The sequence below is a fragment of the Anomaloglossus baeobatrachus genome, chromosome 9, assembly GCF_048569485.1.
Source record: "Anomaloglossus baeobatrachus isolate aAnoBae1 chromosome 9, aAnoBae1.hap1, whole genome shotgun sequence".
Taxonomy (NCBI): Eukaryota; Metazoa; Chordata; class Amphibia; order Anura; family Aromobatidae; genus Anomaloglossus; species Anomaloglossus baeobatrachus.
This window is the reverse complement of record NC_134361.1, coordinates 42,568,336-42,585,513: the sequence shown is the minus strand read 5'-3', so window position 1 is coordinate 42,585,513 and position 17,178 is coordinate 42,568,336. Positions and strand designations below refer to the sequence as shown.

The following is a 17,178-nucleotide window of genomic DNA, read 5'->3' as shown; positions in this document are numbered from 1 at the left end:
GACCGAAACCTCGATTGTATTTTCCGTTGCTGAGGTCTCTTCGGTTTGGACTGAGGTAAGGAGGAGTCCTTTCCCTTGGATTCCTTAATAATCTCATCCAATCGTTCGCCAAACAATCGGTCGCCAGAAAACGGCAAACCGGTTAAGAACCTCTTGGAAGCCGAGTCTGCCTTCCATTCGCGCAGCCACATGGCCCTGCGGACTGCCACAGAATTAGCGGATGCCACCGCTGTACGGCTAGCAGAGTCTAGGACTGCGTTCATGGCGTAGGAAGAAAAAGCTGACGCCTGAGAAGTCAAAGACGCAACCTGCGGAGCAGAATTACGTGTGACCGCATTAATCTCAGCCAGACAAGCTGAGATAGCTTGGAGTGCCCACACGGCTGCAAAAGCCGGGGCAAAAGACGCGCCCGTGGCTTCATAGATGGATTTCACCAGGAGCTCTATCTGCCTGTCAGTGGCATCTTTTAGCGATGAGCCATCTGCAACTGATACTACAGATCTAGCCGCCAATCTAGAGACTGGAGGATCCACCTTGGGACATTGAGCCCAACCCTTAACTACGTCAGAGGGGAAGGGGTAACGTGTGTCAGTAAGGCGCTTAGTAAAGCGCTTGTCCGGAACCGCTCTGGGCTTCTGGACAGCATCTCTGAAGTTAGAGTGATCGAAAAACGCACTCCGTGTACGTTTAGGGAACCGAAACTGGTGTTTCTCCTGCTGAGAAGTCGACTCCTCTACAGTAGGAGGCGGGGGAGAGAGATCTAACACCTGGTTGATGGACGAGATAAGGTCATTTACTAAGGCGTCCCCTTCAGGTGTATCAAGATTGAGAGCAACGTCAGGGTCAGAGCCCTAAGCTGCGACGTCCGCCTCGTCCTCCAGAGAGTCCTCAAGCTGGGAACCCGAGCAGTGTGAAGAAGTCGGCGAAGATTCCCAGCGAGCCCGCTTAGCCGGTCTGGGACTGTGGTCCGGGCAGGAGTCCTCCACGTGAGACCTAGGGCCCCCCCTGGGAGCGTGCTGCGGCGCGGACCGAGAGGGGCCTGGAGGCGACGATCCAACAGGGCCCGGGGCCTGTGTAAGGACCGGTCTGGACTGCAAAGCTTCTAGCAGCTTGGCAGACCATTTGTCCATAGACTGAGCCATGGATTGTGAAAGTGACTCAGAGAGTTTCTCAGCAAAAACGGCAAACTCTGTCCCTGCCGCCTGGACAGGGGGAGCAGGGGGGTCTACCTGAGCCGAGGGGCCCACTAGTGACCGAGGCTCCGGCTGAGCAAGCAAAACAGGGGTCGAGCATTGCTCACAGTGAGGGTAGGTGGAACCCGCAGGTAACATAGCCCCACAAGAGGTACAGGTCGCAAAAAAACCCTGTGCCTTAGCACCCTTGCTCCTTGTGGACGACATGCTGTTGTCTCCTAGGAGAGTGATCACTGAGGGTATATGGGAAAGGGTATATAGCCCGACCGAACAGAAATATATATATAGAATACGTATCTATTCCGGCACCCTAAGGGGACCAGCACCGGGTGACCGGTGTGGCTTACCGACCGCTAAAAAGCGGAGTGTGTGTCCTCCAGATTCCCTGCCTTAGGCCTCCCAGAGTTGCAGAGCTCTTTCCTGGTAATCCTCCACCGGCAGAATGCCAAAAAAATGGCTGCCGGAGCTCTCTGGGGAGGAGTGGAGCCGTGGGCGGCGCTAGAAAAGTGCGGGAATCTGGGGTCCCCACAGTGATCAGTGAGGGGGGAGGAAACATACAGGATGCTCCGGCCCTCACATCCGACGTCAGGTCGGCAGTCCCGCCTTTACCCCTGACAGCCAGGCCCGGGGGCGGGAGTTTTGCTACTAGGCCGCAATGAAGCCGGGGACTAAATTTAAGACCGCGGCTGACAAGCAGGCGCGGTCGGCGCGGAAGTCCGCCGGTCTTCACAAATCAGCAGCTGCTGCAGCGTCCGGGAAGAAGGCGCTCCATGCACAGCCCCCATGGGGACACAGTACCTTAGAGATGCAGGGCCCGGTCCCTGAGGATGAATAGACTCCTGTCCGGCAGATTCCCACAGGGGCTGCGGAGGGAGCACGGTCCCAGTAAATGGATGACCGGTCAGGATCCCACTTCTCCCAGAGCCGCTAAGGGATGGTGAAGGAAAACGGCATGAGGCTCCGGCCTTTGTACCCGCAATGGGTACTTCAACCTTAACAGCACCGCCGACTTAGTGGGGTGAGAAGGGAACATGCCGGGGGCCCCGTGGGGGCCCACTTTTCTTCCAACCGATATAACTAATATGAGAATGCATGAGTGGATGTGTGCCTCCTTCCACACAAAGCATAAAACTGAGGAGCCCGTGATGCACGGGAGGGTGTATAGGCAGAGGGGAGGGGTTACACTTTTTAAAGTGTAATACTTTGTGTGGCCTCCGGAGGCAGAAGCTATACACCCAATTGTCTGGGTCTCCCAATGGAGCGACAAAGAAATTACTGTATAATAAGGTTGGGGGACTACACAAAATGTCATGGCAGGCCACATGTGGCCCTCAGGTTGTGAGCCCCACGCACATACAGTGCATATTAATAAATTCATAGGTAAAAGGGATTCTGGATGCATACAATAAAAAAAAAAATAATTACCTGATATGAGATGTCGCTCTGACAGCATGATTTTGGTGACTGGGCTGCGGTGTACTGTAAAAGTCTGAAAGAGCTGAGGTCCGGAGCCAACAGTCTCTGGGTGCTGAACTATAACTCGGACAACTCCAGAACTTGTGCCATACGCAATCTCAATCCAATTACCACTGTCGCCTGTGGAAGAAAGTGACGTGATATTAAGTCAGAAGAGACACGGTGAGATATGAAAATATGTCAATGATGAAAATATTTATTCTCCAAAAGTAACAGAACCCAGTTGTGATTTTATAGGCAATTTAAGGCTATGTGCGCACGTGTGCGTAATTCATGCAGTTACGCTGCGCTTTGTAGCGCAGCGTAACTGCATGTGTCCTGCGTCCCCTGCACAGTCTATGGAGATTGTGCAGGGGCCGTGCGCACGTGGCATATTAGAACGCAGCGCTTTGGCTGCTGCCCGAATCGCTGCGTTCTAAGAAGTGACATGTCACTTCTTCCGTGCGCTTTGCCGGCAGCCCCTGCTCTGTCTATGGCAGGAGCTGCAGGCAGAGCGCACGTTCTCGCCGGCACCATGCGCTTCAGAACGCAGCTTTTCAGCTGCGCTCTGAAGCGCACCTTTTCGGTGCGGTGCAGAGCGCACACGTGCGCACATAGCCTAACAATGCAGAGATCAGCACAGAGAGACGATCAGTTCTGATTTGAGACTTGAAGACATCAGGTGGGGAGGGAGAACGCAATCTCATACTTGTCTTAGGGGTGAGATAGACGCTGAGGGCAGTGATGGCGTCCTCCGAGGGATCACGGTAAAGCTCTGTGACAAGGAGATCATTGTCCTTCATTCGCAAAGGAAACTTCTGGACGTCTGCAGAAAGACAAAAGAACATAAAATGAAAAAAAGAAAAAAAAAAAAAAAGTCAACTAAAAAAAAAAAAAAGAGCTGAGAATAATGCATTCCCTTCTAAGCAATATTATAAAAGACAAAGACTGGATTTCATTTCCTGCAACAAAACAAATTAATCTGTCCTTCGTGGACCAGAAAAACTAAAAACAGCCATTTACCTACATAGTAGATGGACCCATTGTTACACCCAAGCAGAAGGAAGGATCCAGCGGTGTCGTAGCTGTTTATAGGCACCACGTCCTGGATCTGTCCGAAAATGGAGAATGCGGGAAGTGTCAGAGTAGCCACTGATGGCGATATATACATAATAAATACAATGTGGATTATAGATGCAAGTTAAAGGGGATGTCCACTACTTTTAAATTGATGGCCTATCCTTAGGATAGGTGATCAATATCTGGTCGACCGGGATCAGACACCTGACACCCCTGTTGATCAGCTGCTCTCTGTCCCGGCGGCGGGTGCAAACAGACGGAAATGCTCAGTTCCAGAGCTGCACTGACTTCTGATAGCGGACAGGTACTGCACATCTGCCTCCTATTAATTTGAATGGGAGGAGGATGTGCAGTACCCAGCCGCGGCCACTATCAGATGAAGGGGCAGCTCTGGAAATAAGAATTTAAAGCCTCTTGCTGCCGCCACCAGAACAGGGAAAAGCTTACTGGCATAGTTCCGGACCCCGGCCGATCAGACATTGATGACCTATCCTAAGGATAGGTCATCAATATAAAAGTACAGCAGCATACACCCATGGTTTTCTGTGTCCCCCAATGAGGCGAGAGAGAAAAATAGTTGCCAACTTCTTTAATGTATACATTAAGCTAATATATGTGGGATAAAAAACAAAAAACTCATAATTAAGTCAAAAGCACAGATAAATGTGTCCCAGGAGCAGAAGTAGAGTCTCACCTGCCAGTGTTTGGTCACTGCGTTCCACACTCCGATCTTGCCAGTGTGGCTGGTGGCTATTAGCTGGTTGCCCACAAAGAACAAGGCTTCAGCAGGAACCCCGAGACTAAAAACCCCTGAAAAAAGTTACAAGAATTGTAAGCTGCTAGCAACGCCCCGACCCAGTGCTCTGTTCAACACAGCAAAGTGAATACTGCAGTTTTCTATAATATCCACTGAGCATGTGGTGAAAATTTCCAGATGCCCTGTTCACACCCGCATTACCTATTTCACTTCCCGTGCCGTCACCGGCGATTGCCCACAAGATAATCTCACTGCACGAGGATACAGCGAGCATCTTGTCATGGTCTCCTAGGGATCCTCCAATCGTCTTGGCATTAAGAGCCACCCGCTCAATGACCCAGTCCAGACAGGGGCTGGTGAATATCAGCTGCCATCCAGACGTCTCTTTCATTCTAAAACAGCAGAAAGAAGGGAATTTTGTTTACTTACCGTAAATTCCTTTTCTTCTAGCTCCAATTGGGAGACCCAGACAATTGGGGTGTATAGCTATGCCTCCGGAGGCCACACAAAGCATTACACTAAAAGTGTAAAGCCCCTCCCCTTCAGGCTATACACCCCCCGTGCTGCTACGGGCTCATCAGTTTTGGTGCAAAAGCCAGAAGGAGGAAAAAATTATAAACTGGTTTAAAGTAAATTCAATCCGAAGGAATATCGGAGAACTGAAACCATTTAACATGAACAACATGTGTATACAAAAAACAGGGGCGGGTGCTGGGTCTCCCAATTGGAGCTAGAAGAAAAGGAATTTACGGTAAGTAAACAAAATTCCCTTCTTCTTTGGCGCTCCATTGGGAGACCCAGACAATTGGGACGTCCAAAAGCAGTCCCTAGGTGGGTAAATAATACCTCATAATAGAGCCGTAACGGCTCCGTCCTACAGGTGGGCCACTGCCGCCTGAAGGACTTGCCTACCTAGGCTGGCATCTGCCGAAGCATAGGTATGCACTTGATAGTGTTTCGTGAAAGTGTGCAGGCTCGACCAGGTAGCTGCCTGACACACCTGCTGAGCCGTAGCCTGGTGTCGCAAGGCCCAGGACGCTCCCACGGCCCTAGTAGAATGGGCCTTCAGTCCTGAGGGAACCGGAAGCCCCGAGGAACGGTAAGCTTCGAGAATTGGTTCCTTAATCCACCGAGCCAGGGTTGATTTGGAAGCTTGTGTCCCTTTACGCTGGCCAGCGACAAGGACAAAGAGTGCATCCGAGCGGCGCAGGGGCGCCGTACGAGAAATGTAGAGTCTGAGTGCTCTCACCAGATCTAACAAGTGCAAATCCTTTTCACATTGGTGAACTGGATGAGGACAAAACGAGGGTAAGGAGATGTCCTGATTGAGATGAAAAGGGGATACCACCTTAGGGAGGAATTCCGGAACCGGACGCAGAACCACCTTGTCCTGGTGAAACACCAGGAAAGGAGCTTTGCATGACAACGCTGCTAGCTCAGACACTCTCCGAAGTGAGGTGACTGCTACTAGAAAAACCACTTTCTGCGAAAGGCGTGCGAGCGAAATATCCCTCATTGGCTCGAACGGTGGTTTCTGAAGAACCATCAGCACCCTGTTCAGATCCCAGGGTTCTAACGGACGCTTGTAAGGAGGGACGATGTGACAAACCCCTTGCAGGAACGTGCGTACCTGTGGAAGTCTGGCCAGGCGCTTCTGAAAAAACACAGAGAGCGCAGAGACTTGTCCCTTAAGGGAGCCTAGCGACAAACCCTTTTCCAATCCGGATTGAAGAAAGGACAGAAAAGTGGGCAAGGCAAAAGGCCAGGGAGAAAACGCCTGAGCAGAGCACCACGACAGGAATATTTTCCACGTCCTGTGGTAGATCTTGGCGGACGTTGGTTTCCTAGCCTGTCTCATAGTGGCAATGACCTCTTGAGATAATCCTGAAGACGTTAGGATCCAGGACTCAATGGCCACACAGTCAGGTTGAGGGCCGCAGAATTCAGATGGAAAAACGGCCCTTGAGACAGCAAATCTGGTCGATCTGGCAGTGCCCACGGGTGGCCGACCATGAGATGCCACAGATCTGGGTACCACGACCTCCTCGGCCAGTCTGGAGCGACGAGGATGGCGCGGCGGCAGTCGGCCCTGATCTTGCGTAACACTCTGGGCAACAGTGCCAGAGGAGGAAACACATAAGGAAGCTGAAACTGCGACCAATCGTCTTCCACGCACAGCAGAATCCGCCGGACTTCCTGGAAGGCTTGCCGACTGCGTGTCCCACCTTGGTGGTTGATGTAAGCCACCGCTGTGGAGTTGTCCGACTGAATTCGGATCTGCTTGCCTTCCAGCCACTGCTGGAACGCTTTTAGGGCAAGATACACTGCCCTGATCTCCAATACATTGATCTGAAGTGAGGACTCTTGCTGAGTCCACGTACCCTGAGCCCTGTGGTGGAGAAAAACTGCTCCCCACCCTGACAGGCTCGCGTCAGTCGTAACCACCTCCCAGTCCCCTTGAAGGAGACGCAGGTGAAACTGCGCGAAAGGTACTGCTTCCATTGCTGCCACCATCTTCCCCAGAAAGTGCATGAGGCGCCTCAAGGGGTGTGACCGACCTTGAAGGAGAGATTGTACCCCTGTCTGTAGCGGACGCTGTTTGTCCAGCGGAAGCTTCACTATCGCTGGACGAGTATGAAACTCCATGCCAAGATATGTCAGCGATTGGACCGGTGTCAGATTTGACTTTGGAAAATTGATGATCCACCCGAAACTCTGGAGAATCTCCAGAGTGACGTTGAGGCTGTGTTGGCATGCCTCTTGAGAGGGTGCCTTGACCAGCAGATCGTCTAAGTAGGGTATCACAGAGTGACCCTGAGAGTGGAGGAGGGATTCCATCCGCAACCGCCTGGTCCTTACGTGTTTGTTGAGCAGTTTTAGGTCCAAACCAGGACGGAAGGACCCGTCCTTCTTTGGAACCACAAACAGGTTGGAGTAGAAACCGTGACGCTGTTGCTGAAGAGGAACCGGGACCACCACTCCTACTGCCTTCAGAATGTCCACCGCCTGCAGCAGAGCATCGGCTCGCTCGGGAGGCGGAGATGTGCTGAAGAATCGAGTCGGAGGATGAGAGCTGAACTCTATCCTGTAACCGTGAGACAAAATGTCTCTCACCCAACGGTCTTTTACTTGTGGTAGCCAGGTGTCGCAAAAGCGGGAGAGCCTGCCACCGACCGAGGATGCGGTGTGAGGAGGCCGTAAGTCATGAGGAAGCCGCCTTGGTAGCGGCACCTCCGGCGGTCTTTTTAGGGCGTGATTTAGACCGCCACGCGTCGGAGTTTCTCTGATCCTTCTGCGGCCTTTTGGACGAGGAGAATTGGGACCTGCCCGCACCCCGAAAGGACCGAAACCTCGACTGTCCCCTCCTCTGTTGGGGTGTTTTTGGTTTGGCCTGGGGTAAGGATGTTTCCTTTCCCTTGGATTGTTTGATGATTTCATCTAATCTCTCACCAAACAAGCGGTCGCCAGAAAATGGCAAACCAGTTAAGCACTTTTTGGAAGCCGAATCTGCCTTCCATTCCCGTAGCCACAAGGCCCTGCGTATTGCCACCGAATTGTCGGCTGCAACCGCCGTACGGCTCGCAGAGTCCAGGACAGCATTAATAGCGTAGGACGCAAATGCCGACGTTTGAGAGGTTATGGACGCCACCTGCGGCGCAGACGTACGTGTGAGTGCGTCAATTTGCGCCTGACCAGCTGAGATAGCTTGGAGTGCCCATACGGCTGCGAATGCTGGAGCAAAAGACGCGCCGATAGCTTCATAGATGGATTTCAACCAGAGCTCCATCTGTCTGTCAGTGGCATCCTTGAGTGAAGCTCCATTTTCCACTGCAACTATGGATCTAGCCGCCAGTCTGGAGATTGGAGGATCCACCTTGGGACACTGAGTCCAGCCCTTGACCACGTCAGGGGGGAAAGGGTAACGTGTATCCTTAAGGCGCTTGGAAAAACGCTTATCTGGACAAGCTCGGTGTTTCTGGACTGCCTCTCTGAAGTCAGAGTGGTCCAGAAACATACTCTTTGTACGCTTGGGAAACCTGAAACGGAATTTCTCCTGCTGAGAAGCTGACTCCTCCACTGGAGGAGCTGAGGGAGAAATATCCAACATTTCATTGATGGACGCAATAAGATCATTCACTATGGCGTCCCCATCAGGAGTATCAAGGTTGAGAGCGGCTTCAGGATCAGAATCCTGATCAGCTAGCTCCGCTTCATCATACAGAGAGTCCTCTCGCTGAGACCCTGAACATTGTGATGATGTCGAGGGGATTTCATAGCGAGCTTTCTTAGTCGGTCTGGGGTTGCGGTCCGTGTCAGAGACCTCACCCTGGGATCCATGAGACACCCCGGGAAGACATTGCTGTTCCAACTGAGGGGGACCATGGGACAATGATTCTACAGTGCCCCTGGCTTGAGATGCTGGCCTTGACTGCAAGGCTTCTAATATCTTAGCCATAGTCTCAGAAAGTCTTTCAGTAAAAACTGCAAACTCCGTCCCTGTCACCTGTACAGCGTTAACAGGTGGATCTCCCTGGGTCACCCTTAGCAGAGACTCCGGCTGAGAAAGTGCCACAGGGGCCGAGCATTGCACACAATGAGGGTCAGTGGAACCTGCCGGCAGTATAGCCGTACATGCTGCACAGGCAGCATAGTAAGTATGTGCTTTGGCACCCTTGCTATTTGTGGACGACATGCTGTTGTCTCCTCTGAGCAATACAGGAGGGTATATAGCCAAAAACAACCGTGCACCATACAGTGTAAAGTATAGTCTATAATCATATAATCTATAAGTACACTTCTGCACTAGTGGGGCCAGCACCACAGGTGCTGCTTACCGCCTGCGCAAAGCGGTTGTGTGGGCACCAGAAATCCTGCCTGGGTCTCCCTGAGCTTGTCTCTCCTCTCCAGCGTTAGCAGAGCTGAGAGGAATGGCTGCCAGCGTCCTGAGGAGAGGAGGGAGCCGTGGGCGTGACCCAGAAAAGTGCGGGAACTGGTGCCCCACTGTGCAGAGTGAGGGGGGTGGAGTATGCAAAGCATGCTCCAGCCCTCAGTGCTGCTGTACTGTAGCCATACCCTGTACAGCGTCCCGCCCTTCCCCTGACTGGCAGGGCTGAGGGCGGGAAGAAAAAGAGACTAGGCCGCAGAAGCCGGGGACTTGAGTTATAAGCGCGGCCGCCGTATAAGCGCGGTCGGCGCGGAAGTCCCCGGCGCACTAACAGTCCCAGCCGCGCCGCAGTGATACCCATGGCAGCGGCGGCCAGCGCGGCAGTGCCCCTACACGAACACACTCAGCGACGCTGAGTGTATAGTGGCACAAAACGCAGTCAGCGCTGCGGTCCCCGGTGCACTAGCACACCCAGCAATGCTGGAGTGTTGCTGTGCGCGGTCCCCACGGGAACCCAGAGTACCTCCAAGTAGCAGGGCCATGTCCCTGAACGATACCCGGCTCCTATCCAGCAGGGTCCTCAGGAGCTGTGGATGGAGCTCGGTCTCCTGTGCCTGGAGACCGATGAGATCCCACTTCACCCAGAGCCCTAATTGAGGGATGGGGAAGGAAAGCAGCATGTGGGCTCCAGCCTCCGTACCCGCAATGGATACCTCAACCTTAACAACACCGCCGATAAGAGTGGGGTGAGAAGGGAGAATGCTGGGGGCCCTGTTATGGGCCCTCTTTTCTTCCATCCGACATAGTCAGCAGCTGCTGCTGACTAAGCTGTGGAGCTATGCGTGGATGTCTGACCTCCTTCGCACAAAGCAAGAAAACTGATGAGCCCGTAGCAGCACGGGGGGTGTATAGCCTGAAGGGGAGGGGCTTTACACTTTTAGTGTAATGCTTTGTGTGGCCTCCGCAGGCATAGCTATACACCCTAATTGTCTGGGTCTCCCAATGGAGCGCCAAAGAAAAAAATGTATTATCCAGAAAATCAAATCGCTGCCCGTGGCGCACAACATCGCTTACACCCGTCACACGGACTTACCTGCCTAGCGACGTCGCTCTGGCCGGCAAACCGCTTCCTTTCTAAGGGGGCGGTTCGTGCAGCGTCACAGCGACTTCACTAAGCGGCCGCCCAATAGAAGCGGAGGCGCGGAGAGCAGCCGCAATAACGACACGCCCACCTTGTTGCTGGAGGACGCAGGTAAGCTGTTGTTCGTCGTTCCTGGGGTGTCACACATAGCGTTGTGTGCTGCCTCAGGAACGACAAACAACCTGCGGCCAAAAGCAGCAACGACATTTGGGATTTGAACGACGTGTCAACGATCAACGATAAGGTGAGTATTTTTGATCGTTAACACTCGCTCGGAGCTGTTATTTGCAAGGACGTTGCTAACGAGGCCGGATGTGCGTCACGAATTCCGTGACCCCGACGACATATCGTTAGATATGTCGTTGCATGTAAAGCCCCCTTTACTCTCCAAAATCCTGTCTCCATTAAAGTCAATGGAGATAGGAGCTACAGCTTATTAATAGCAACTGTCAGTGGTTGCTATAGGAACAAAATAACTTGTTAGTATAAGAAGCTTATGTGTGAGGTAATATGATGTCGGTGGGGAGACGGACAGAGAGAGACAGACATAAGCACAGAAAGAGACAGAGGGGGAGGGAGACAGAGGGGGAGGGAGACAGAGGGGGAGGGAGACAGAGGGAGAGGGAGACAGAGGGGGAGGGAGACAGAGGGGGAGGGAGACAGAGGGGGAGGGAGACAGAGGGGGAGGGAGACAGAGGGGGAGGGAGACAGAGGGGGAGGGAGACAGAGGGGGAGGGAGACAGAGGGGGAGGGAGACAGAGGGGGAGGGAGACAGAGGGGGAGGGAGACAGAGGGGGAGAGAGACAGAGGGGGAGAGAGACAGAGGGGGAGAGAGACAGAGGGGGAGAGAGACAGAGGGGGAGAGAGACAGAGGGGGAGAGAGACAGAGGGGGAGAGAGACAGAGGGGGAGAGAGACAGAGGGGGAGAGAGACAGAGGGGGAGAGAGACAGAAACGCACAAAAACGCAGCGTCAAAAAAAGCGTCAAAAAAAGCAGCGTGCGCACATTGCCTTACATCCAACAGACGGCGCAAGAGATCATATTCTGAAGAGGCTATTTGCATATTTAATTTCCCAAAGAAGCATTGCATGACCTACAAGTCTCCTTACACACTCCTGTCTCCCTCCACAAGGTGAGACATTCCCCCAGTGTATGGAAAAAGTCACAGAAATAGCTGTAGGATAAAAGGATAATTCGGTCGACAGCTATCTCTGTTTATAGTTGTCTTTAATGTGCCAGAGAAGCATGCTCCTAAAAGTGTGAAAATAATGTATTACATTTTATTTGTGTCACTCATTGTAAAAGATTCGCTTCCTTCAATACTCAAAACCGTACCTGTAACAGACTATGAACTGAGCAAAAGCCACGGCGATCCAGTTATGATGTCCACAAATTATTCGCACCATGCCGGGGTCGCCAGAGAGTCCTAGAACCAACCAAGTCAATAATATTTAAGTAGGACATCAAGCGTAAAGCAGAATTTAAGGTTTGTATGGTCTCTCCATGATATAAAACCATGAGACAAAAGACTTATATGTAGGACTGTAAAAGTACGGATCCGCACGGTTTCAAAAGGTGCCGGACCCGGGATTCCGGGTTTTGATCCGGCACTTGAGAAGCTAAAAAAATAAAAGGGAAAATAAGAATGAAGCGAGCGCTTCATACTTACCGAGGCTCCGGCTCGGCTGTAAACTGCTCCTGCGCAGCGGTCCTGCTGCCTCCCTGGGCCGCTCATCATTGCTCATTGCATAAGCGAGGCTTTCTCTGCTTTCCCCACCCACCAGGAGGTCTGGCGTCTGACTGGTTTCAGAGAGATGTTCCCCCAGCCTTTGTGACTGCGTGTGAGTGGTTGTCATCCTGAGCTGCCTGCTGCATGAACCTCATGTTTGGCATTGGGGGCACATCGCAGGCGCAGTTCATCCTGAGCTCCCTGCTGCATGAAACAGGCGGCTCAGGCTGGGCAGATAAGGACACATCGCGGGCACAGTTCATCCTGAGCTTCCTGCTGCATGAAACAGGCGGCTCAGGCTGAGTAGATAAGGACACATCGCGGGCGCAGTTCATCCTGAGCTGCCTGCTGCATGAAGCAGGTGGCTCAGGCTGAGTAGATAAGGACACATCGCGGGCGCAGTTCATCCTGAGCTGCCTGCTGCATGAAGCAGGTGGCTCAGGCTGAGTAGATAAGGACACATCGCAGGCGCAGTTCATCCTGAACTGTAATTTGAACAGGCCCCCCCCATCACGTGACAAATTACGTCATACCTGAAAGGAGCCCATACACTCTAGCATCTACCTTTACTTTTAGTGCACGCAGCCCCGGAAGTGAATGGGTGACCTGGAAGCAGCTTGCTGTCATGACATGGAGCATCGATGAGTACACCGCGTGCATTCCCATACCCCCATCCCTTCCACCAACATTTTAATCTCCGGATTCGGGATCCCATAGACTTATATGGGTACCGGATTCCGGTCCGGAACCGTTTTTTTTCTTTTTTGTTTAAAATCAGCAGGGACCCACTGGTCTCAGATTTTTGCGAGTCCGCCCAGTTCTACTTATATGTAGTCTGTGTCCTCACCAACTGTATTATATATGTGAAAAGAAGGGAATTTTGTTTACTTACCGTAAATTCCTTTTCTTCTAGCTCCTATTGGGAGACCCAGACAATTGGGTGTATAGCTTCTGCCTCTGGAGGCCACACAAAGTAATTACACTTTAAAAAGTGTAACCCCTCCCTTCTGCCTATACACCCTCCCGTGCATCACGGGCCCCTCAGTTTTGGTGCCAAAGCAGGAAGGAGGAAACTTATAAATTGGTCTAAGGTAAATTCAATCCGAAGGATGTTCGGAGAACTGAAAACATGAACCAAAGAACAATTGAACATGAACAACATGTGTACACAAAAAAACAACAGCCCGAAGGGAACAGGGGCGGGTGCTGGGTCTCCCAATAGGAGCTAGAAGAAAAGGAATTTACAGTAAGTAAACAAAATTCCCTTCTTTGTCGCTCCATTGGGAGACCCAGACAATTGGGACGTCCAAAAGCAGTCCCTGGGTGGGTAAAAGAATACCTCGATAAAAAGAGCCGGAAACCGGCCCCCTCTTACAAGTGGGCAATTGCCGCCTGAAGGACTTGCCTACCTAGGCTAGCCTCTGCCGAAGCATAGGCATGCACCTGATAGTGTTTAGTGAAGGTGTGCAGACTCGACCAGGTAGCCGCCTGACACACCTGCTGAGCCGTAGCCTGGTGCCGCAAAGCCCAGGACGCGCCTACGGCCCTGGTAGAATGGGCTTTAAGCCCTGAAGGAATCTGAAGCCCCGATGAACGGTAGGCTTCAAGAATCGGTTCCTTGATCCACCTAGCCAAGGTTGACTTGGAAGCCTGAGACCCCTTACGCTGGCCAGCGACAAGGACAAAGAGCGCATCCGAACGGCGCAGGGGCGCCGTGCGAGAAATGTAGAGCCTGAGTGCTCTCACGAGGTCTAACAAGTGCAAATCCTTTTCACATTGGTGAACTGGATGAGGGCAAAAAGAAGGCAAGGAAATATCCTGATTGAGATGAAAAGAGGATACCACCTTGGGGAGAAATTCCGGGACCGGACGCAGGACCACCTTATCCTGGTGAAAGACCAGGAAGGGGACTTTGCATGACAGCGCTGCTAGCTCAGACACTCTCCTAAGTGAAGTGACTGCCACTAGGAAGGCCACTTTCTGTGAAAGGCGAGATAGAGAGATCTCCCGCATCGGCTCGAAAGGTGGCTTCTGGAGAGCCGTCAGCACCTTGTTAAGATCCCAGGGTTCTAGCGGACGCTTGTAAGGTGGGACTATGTGGCAAACTCCCTGCAGGAACGTGCGGACCTGCGAGAGTCTGGCTAGACGCTTTTGAAAAAACACTGAAAGCGCCGACACTTGTCCCTTGAGAGAGGCAAGAGACAAACCCTTGTCCAATCCTGATTGAAGAAAGGAAAGAAAAGTGGGCAATGCAAACGGCCAGGGAGCAAAACCCCTATCCGAGCACCAGGCTAAGAAGATCTTCCAAGTCCTGTGGTAGATCTTGGCGGACGTTGATTTCCTGGCCTGTCTCATGGTGGCAATGACATCTTGAGATAAACCTGATGAGGCTAGGAGCCAAGACTCAATGGCCACACAGTCAGGTTGAGGACCGCAGAATTCAGATGGAAAAATGGCCCTTGAGACAGCAAGTCTAGTCGGTCTGGGAGTGCCCACGGTTGCCCCACCGTGAGGTGCCACAGATCCGGGTACCACGACCTCCTCGGCCAGTCTGGAGCGACGAGGATGGCGCGCCTGCAGTCGGACCTGATCTTGCGTAACACTCTGGGCAGAAGTGCCAGAGGGGGAAATACATAGGGTAGTCGAAACTGCGACCAGTCCTGAACTAACGCATCTGCCGCCAGCGCCCTGTGATCCTGAGACCGTGACATGAATGCCGGGACTTTGTTGTTGTGCCGAGACGCCATTAGATCGACGTCCGGCGTTCCCCAGCGGCAACAGATCTCTTGAAACACGTCCGGGTGAAGAGACCATTCCCCTGCGTCCATGCCCTGGCGACTGAGAAAGTCTGCTTCCCAGTTTTCTACGCCCGGGATGTGAACTGCGGAGATGGTGGAGGCTGTGGCTTCCGCCCACAGCAGAATCCGCCGAACTTCTTGGAAGGCTTGACGACTGCGTGTGCCGCCCTGGTGGTTGATGTATGCAACCGCCGTGGCGTTGTCCGACTGTATTCAGATCTGCCTGCCCTCCAGCCACCGCTGGAACGCTTTTAGGGCTAGATACACTGCCCTTATCTCCAGAACGTTGATCTGCAGGGAGGACTCTGTCGTAGTCCAGGTTCCCTGAGCCCTGTGGTGGAGGAAGACCGCTCCCCACCCTGACAGGCTCGCGTCTGTCGTGACCACAGCTCAGGATGGGGGCAGGAAGGATTTTCCCTTCGACAAAGAAGTGGGAAGAAGCCACCACTGAAGGGAGGTTTTGGCTGCTCTTGACAGGGAAACGTTCCTGTCGAGGGACGTCGACCTCTTGTCCCATTTGCGGAGAATGTCCCACTGAAGTGGACGCAGATGAAACTGCGCAAAGGGAACTGCTTCCATTGCTGCCACCATCTTCCCTAGGAAGTGCATAAGGCGTCTCAAAGAGTGTGACTGACCCCGAAGAAGAGATTGGACCCCTGTCTGTAGTGAATGCTGTTTGTCCAGCGGAAGCTTCACTATCGCTGACAGGGTATGAAACTCCATCCCGAGGTAAGTCAGGGATTGGGTCGGTGTCAATTTTGACTTTGGGAAATTGATGATCCACCCGAACCTCTGGAGAGTCTCCAGGGCAATGGTCAGGCTGTGCTGGCAAGCCACCCAGGAGGGTGCCTTGACTAGGAGATCGTCTAAGTAAGGGATCACCGAGTGGCCCTGAGAGTGTAGGACCGCCACCACTGTTGCCATGATCTTGGTGAAGACCCGTGGGGCTGTCGCCAAGCCGAATGGCAGTGCCACGAACTGAAGGTGTTCGTCCCCAATGGCGAAACGCAAGAAACGATGTTCGGGTGCGATCGGCACATGGAGATAAGCATCCTTGATGTCTATCGATGCTAGGAAGTCTCCTTGTGACATTGAGGCGATGACCGAGCGGAGAGATTCCATCCGAAACCTTCTGGTGCTGACATGCTTGTTGAGCAGTTTGAGGTCTAGAACGGGACGGAAAGATCCGTCCTTTTTTGGCACCACGAACAAGTTGGAGTAGAAGCCGTGACCATGTTCCTGAGGGGGAACGGGAATCACCACTCCTTCTGCCTTCAGCGCATTCACCGCCTGAAAGAGTGCAGCGGCTCGCTCTGGGGGCGGAGATGTTGTGAAGAAACGAGTTGGAGGACGAGAGCTGAACTCTATCCTGTAACCGTGAGACAGAATGTCTCTCACCCATCGGTCTTGGACATGTGGCCACCAGGCGTCGCAAAAGCGGGAGAGCCTGCCACCGACCGAGGATGCGGTTTGGAGAGGCCGAGAGTCATGAAGAGGCCGCCTTGGTGGCGGTGCCTCCGGCGGTCTTTTTAGGCCGTGCCTTAGACCGCCATGCAGAAGGGTTTCTCTGGCCCTTCTCCGACCTGTTTGACGTGGAGGAACGTGACTTGGCCGAGGGCCGAAAGGACTGAAACCTCGATTGAAACTTCCGCTGTTGAGGTTTGTTTTGTTTAGACTGGGGTAAGGACGAGTCCTTTCCCTTGGATTGTTTAATAATTTCGTCCAATTGCTCGCCAAACAAACGGTCGCCAGAAAATGGCAAACCGGTTAAGAATTTCTTGGAGGCAGAGTCTGCCTTCCATTCGCGTAGCCACATGGCCCTGCGGACTGCCACCGAATTGGCGGATGCTACCGCTGAACGGCTCACCGAGTCCAGGACGGCGTTCATGGCGTAGGACGAAAAAGCCGACGCCTGAGAAGTCAGAGACACAACCTGCGGAGTAGCGGTGCGTGTGACCGCCGTAATCTCAGACAGACAAGCTGAGATAGCTTGGAGCGCCCACACTGCCGCAAAAGCCGGAGCAAAAGATGCTCCTATGGCTTCATAGATGGATTTCATCATGAGCTCTATTTGCCTGTCAGTGGCATCCTTGAGCGATGAGCCATCTGCCACTGATACCATGGATCTAGCCGCCAGCCT

At 52.8% G+C, this 17,178-nt stretch overlaps 1 protein-coding gene across 1 annotated transcript in view; it reads right to left on the bottom strand.

Moving 5' to 3' along the window:
• Window positions 1-17,178, bottom strand: part of SHKBP1 (SH3KBP1 binding protein 1) — a 94,321-nt gene that overhangs the window by 44,739 nt on the left and 32,404 nt on the right. The window contains exons 8-13 of the mRNA XM_075323649.1: window positions 11,847-11,937; window positions 4,687-4,877; window positions 4,423-4,538; window positions 3,672-3,759; window positions 3,358-3,474; window positions 2,619-2,789 (exon numbers count right to left, since the gene is read on the bottom strand). Coding sequence (XP_075179764.1) covers window positions 2,619-2,789; window positions 3,358-3,474; window positions 3,672-3,759; window positions 4,423-4,538; window positions 4,687-4,877; window positions 11,847-11,937 — 774 coding nt within the window. The remainder of the gene's footprint in view (window positions 1-2,618; window positions 2,790-3,357; window positions 3,475-3,671; window positions 3,760-4,422; window positions 4,539-4,686; window positions 4,878-11,846; window positions 11,938-17,178) is intronic.